Here is a 649-nt window from a genome sequence, read left to right on the forward strand (position 1 = left end):
GTGGGTGGGCGGGGCCGGAGCTGAAAGGAAAAAGCTTCCGGGGATTTGTCATCGGCCGGCGCGCGCGCGTCTGACGGCGGACGGGCGCCCCGGCGCTTACTCGTGCGGGCCTGCGTGGAGGCGCCGCTGCTCATCTCTCCGCTGCGCGTGACGACCTCAAGGCGGTACAGCCTGCCGGGAGCGAGCCCCGTGAACACGTGACCGCCGCGCTCCGCCCCCAGCGTCCGGGCCGCCACGACGGCGCCCGACGAGTCCGACAGGGTCACCTGACGGCATCGACACCCGACGGCGTCTCACATTTGAAAGGCGTGCTTTTCGGTTTGCGGCGTTTGGGCCGACCTGGTAGGCGCTCCGCCGCCCGTCGCCGTGCTGCCAGCTGCTCGTCAGTTTGTCCGTTTGTCCGGAACTGTCCATCCGCAGCCGCTTGACGGGAGAGGGCGCTATGAAGAAGCAAGAAGGCATCAAAAGCCGCATCGTCGCCGTCGCCCTCCCGACGACCGAGACTGACCGGTCCGGGCCAGTACGGACGAGTCGCTGCTCAAACGTCGACTCCAGCTGACGACTTGCAGCCGGTGCAGACTTCCCGGCCGCAGGCCCGTGAACACGCACGCGTCGGCGCCGGGCGGGACTTTCAGGACGCCCGCCAGCC

At 69.2% G+C, this 649-nt stretch overlaps 1 protein-coding gene across 1 annotated transcript in view; it reads right to left on the reverse strand.

The window, feature by feature from the left end:
- Window positions 1-649, reverse strand: part of ptprb (protein tyrosine phosphatase receptor type b) — a 12,471-nt gene that overhangs the window by 4,485 nt on the left and 7,337 nt on the right. The window contains exons 19-21 of the mRNA XM_019897458.1: window positions 509-648; window positions 340-440; window positions 16-266 (exon numbers count right to left, since the gene is read on the reverse strand). Of these exons, the coding sequence (XP_019753017.1) occupies window positions 16-266; window positions 340-440; window positions 509-648 (492 nt within the window). The remainder of the gene's footprint in view (window positions 1-15; window positions 267-339; window positions 441-508; window position 649) is intronic.

Source organism: Hippocampus comes, unplaced genomic scaffold (assembly GCF_001891065.2).
Source record: "Hippocampus comes isolate QL1 unplaced genomic scaffold, H_comes_QL1_v1.1 scaffold81, whole genome shotgun sequence".
Classification (NCBI taxonomy): Eukaryota; Metazoa; Chordata; class Actinopteri; order Syngnathiformes; family Syngnathidae; genus Hippocampus; species Hippocampus comes.